The sequence below is a fragment of the Nothoprocta perdicaria genome, unplaced genomic scaffold (assembly GCF_003342845.1).
Source record: "Nothoprocta perdicaria isolate Ctin4 unplaced genomic scaffold, notPer1 scaffold_771, whole genome shotgun sequence".
Classification (NCBI taxonomy): domain Eukaryota; kingdom Metazoa; phylum Chordata; class Aves; order Tinamiformes; family Tinamidae; genus Nothoprocta; species Nothoprocta perdicaria.
Genome location: NW_020456056.1, coordinates 5590 through 8585, shown reverse-complemented (window position 1 = coordinate 8585; position 2996 = coordinate 5590). Strand labels below are relative to the sequence as shown.

At 69.5% G+C, this 2996-nt stretch overlaps 1 protein-coding gene across 1 annotated transcript in view; it reads left to right on the top strand.

Annotated features, from left to right (window-relative positions):
- LOC112957870 (collagen alpha-3(V) chain-like) overlaps positions 1-2996 on the top strand; it is a 14591-nt gene that overhangs the window by 9446 nt on the left and 2149 nt on the right. Inside the window, exons 19-27 of the mRNA XM_026051630.1 lie at positions 269-322; positions 406-459; positions 553-660; positions 734-787; positions 885-920; positions 1022-1075; positions 1146-1341; positions 2450-2562; positions 2746-2814. Of these exons, the coding sequence (XP_025907415.1) occupies positions 269-322; positions 406-459; positions 553-660; positions 734-787; positions 885-920; positions 1022-1075; positions 1146-1341; positions 2450-2562; positions 2746-2814 (738 nt within the window). The remainder of the gene's footprint in view (positions 1-268; positions 323-405; positions 460-552; positions 661-733; positions 788-884; positions 921-1021; positions 1076-1145; positions 1342-2449; positions 2563-2745; positions 2815-2996) is intronic.

Here is a 2996-nt window from a genome sequence, read left to right as displayed (position 1 = left end):
ACTGGAATTGCTGCATCCCGGTTGGGATCGCCGCATCCAGACTGGGATTGCTGCATTCTCACTGGGATTGCTGCATTCTCACCGGGATTGCTGCATCCCAGTYGGGATCGCYGCATCCAGACTGGGATTGCTGCATTCTCACTGGGATCACTGCATCCCGGCTGGGATTGTTGCCTCCCGGCTGGGATCGCTGCATCCCACTCTGTGTTTGCTGCATCCCGCTTGGAGCGGGGCTCAGTGCTGCCCTCCTGCCCTGTGTCTCCCATAGGGTGAGCAGGGTCTGCAGGGACCCCCAGGACAAGCGGGACCCCCCGGCCCCCTGGTAAGTGACGCAGGCAGCCGCGGGGGCCCCGGCGTCCGGGCCCTGCTCCATGCACGGCCTCACGCCATCGGCATCTCCCGCAGGGTCCCGTGGGATTGCCCGGCCTCAAGGGAGACCCCGGGCACAAGGGAGACAAGGTGAGCGTGGGAATGGGAGCGGGGGGGGGGGCACGGTGTCCCCCCCATTCCCTGTGCCGGGCAGGGGGCTCCTGACATTCCCGGTGTTCCCAGGGCCACGCTGGACTCATCGGACTCATCGGACCGCCGGGAGAGATGGGGGAGAAGGGAGACCGGGGGCTGCCGGGCCCCCAGGGCCCCCCYGGCCCCAAGGGAGACCCCGTGAGTAGGTGGGGGGCTCATCCCGGTGCCAGGAATGTATGGGGGGGACGGGGCTGACGCGGCCTCTCCGCAGGGCTCGGCTGGACCCGCCGGACCCACCGGCCCCCCGGGACCCCCGGGGCTCTCGGTGAGTTCCCACATCCAGCTGCTCATCCCTGCATCCCGGGGAATCCCTGGAATGCCGGGGGCGGGGCGGTTCCCACCTGCCCACCCTCTCTCCACAGGGCCCCCTGGGCCAKAAGGGCTCCAAAGGCTCTCCGGTGAGTGCCGGGATGCAGCTCCACGGGAGCATCCCGCGGGAAAGCGCCCCGGATCCGCGGGATCGGCCCCGTGGCCGCCCGCCAATTCCAGTCGCTTGCAGGGCGCGCTGGGCCCCCGAGGAGACACCGGCCCCCCCGGCCCCCCGGGACCCCCGGTGAGTTTGGGGGGGATTTGGGGACGATTGCGGCAGGGCCGGCCGCTCCGTGACGCGGCGCGCGCCGCAGGGCCGCCCCGCGGAGCCGCTTCCCGCCCGGAGGCGCCGGGAAGCCCCCGGAGCGCCGGGCGGCCTCCAGGAGGTTCTGGCCTCGCTGGGCTCGCTGCGCGCCGAGCTGGAGCAGCTGCGGCGCCCGCGCGGCACCGCACAGAGCCCCGCGCGCGTCTGCCGCGAGCTGCAGCTCTGCCACCCCGGCCTGCGCGACGGTGAGCGCGGACGCGACGGGAGCCCGCGGAGGGGGACGGGGCGCCGTGGATGGGGACGGGAGCCCACGGATAGGAATGGGACCCCATGGATGGGGATGGGATCCCACGGATAGGAATGGGACCCCATGGATGGGGATGGGATCCCATGGATAGGAATGGGACCCCATGGATGGGGATGGGATCCCACGGATAGGACAGGACCCCACGGATAGCACTGGACCCCACGGATAGCACGGGACCCTGTGGATGGGGACGGGACCCCACGGATAGCATGGGACCCCACGGATAGGACGGGACTCTGTGGATGGGGACGGGACCCCACAGATAGGACAGGACCCCACGGATAGCACTGGACCCCACGGATAGCACGGGACCTGTGGATGGGGACAGGACCCCACGGATAGTACGGGACCCCATGGATAGCACAGGACCCTGTGGATGGGGACAGGACCCCACGGATAGTACGGGACCCCACGGATAGCACGGGACCCTGTGGATGGGGACGGGACCCCACGGATAGCACGGGACCCCACGGATAGGGATGAGACCCCACGGACAGGGACAGGACCCCGTGGACAGGGATGGGACCCCGGAGACGGGACAGGTCCCCATGGATGGGGACAGGACCCCACAGATGGGAATGGGACCCCATGGATGGGATGGGACCTTGTGGATGGGAAGGGACCCCACAGACAGGGATGGGACCCTGTGGTGGGGAACAGGACCCTGCAGATGGGAATGGGACCCCACGGATGGGGATGGGACCCTGTGGATGGGGATGGGACCCTGTGGATGGGGATGGGACCCCACGGATGGGAACGGGACCCCATGGATGGGACGAGACCCCATGGATGGGGACGGGACGACGGGGATGGGACCCCGTGGATGGCGACGGGACCCCGCAGATGGGACGGGACCCTGTGGATTGGGATGGGACCCTGCGGATGGAATGGGACCCTGGGGATGGGGATGAGACCCCATGGATGGGAGCAGGACCCCATGGATGGGGACAGGACCCTGCGGACATGGACGGGGACGGGACCCCATGGACGGGGCCCCGCAGTGGGTGCTGGTCCCCCCCGCCACCGCCCCCGTGCCCCCCGCGCAGGCGAGTACTGGATCGACCCCAACCAGGGCTGCTCCCGCGACGCCTTCCGCGTCTTCTGCAACTTCACGGCCGGCGGCGAGACCTGCCTCTTCCCGGAGAAGAGGCTGGAGGCCGTGAGTGCGAGCGGGAGGSAACGGGGGCTGCACCGGCCCCCCGGAGCCGTCCCGGCCCCCCGCATTCCCAGGCCCCTGCTGCTGCATCCCGGGTGAAAGGGGGGGTCAGGGATCGCTGTACCCCGTGCCAAGGGGGCTGGGGGCTGGAGGGGCTCCCCTTCATCCCAGATCTTCCTCTGCCAGGTTCGTCTTGCTGCCTGGAACAGGGAGAAGCCGGGAACGTGGTACAGCACCTTCAGGAGGGGCAGGAAGGTGGGAGCCGGGGCGGATGGAGCTGGGGGCAGATGGAGCAGGGGTGGATGGAGCAGGGGTGGATGGAGCCAGCATGGATGGAGCTGGGAGTGGATGGAGCTGGGATGGATGGAGCTGGAGCGGATGGAGCTGGGGTGGATGGAGTCAGGAGTGGATGGAGTTGGGGCAGATGGAGCCAGGGA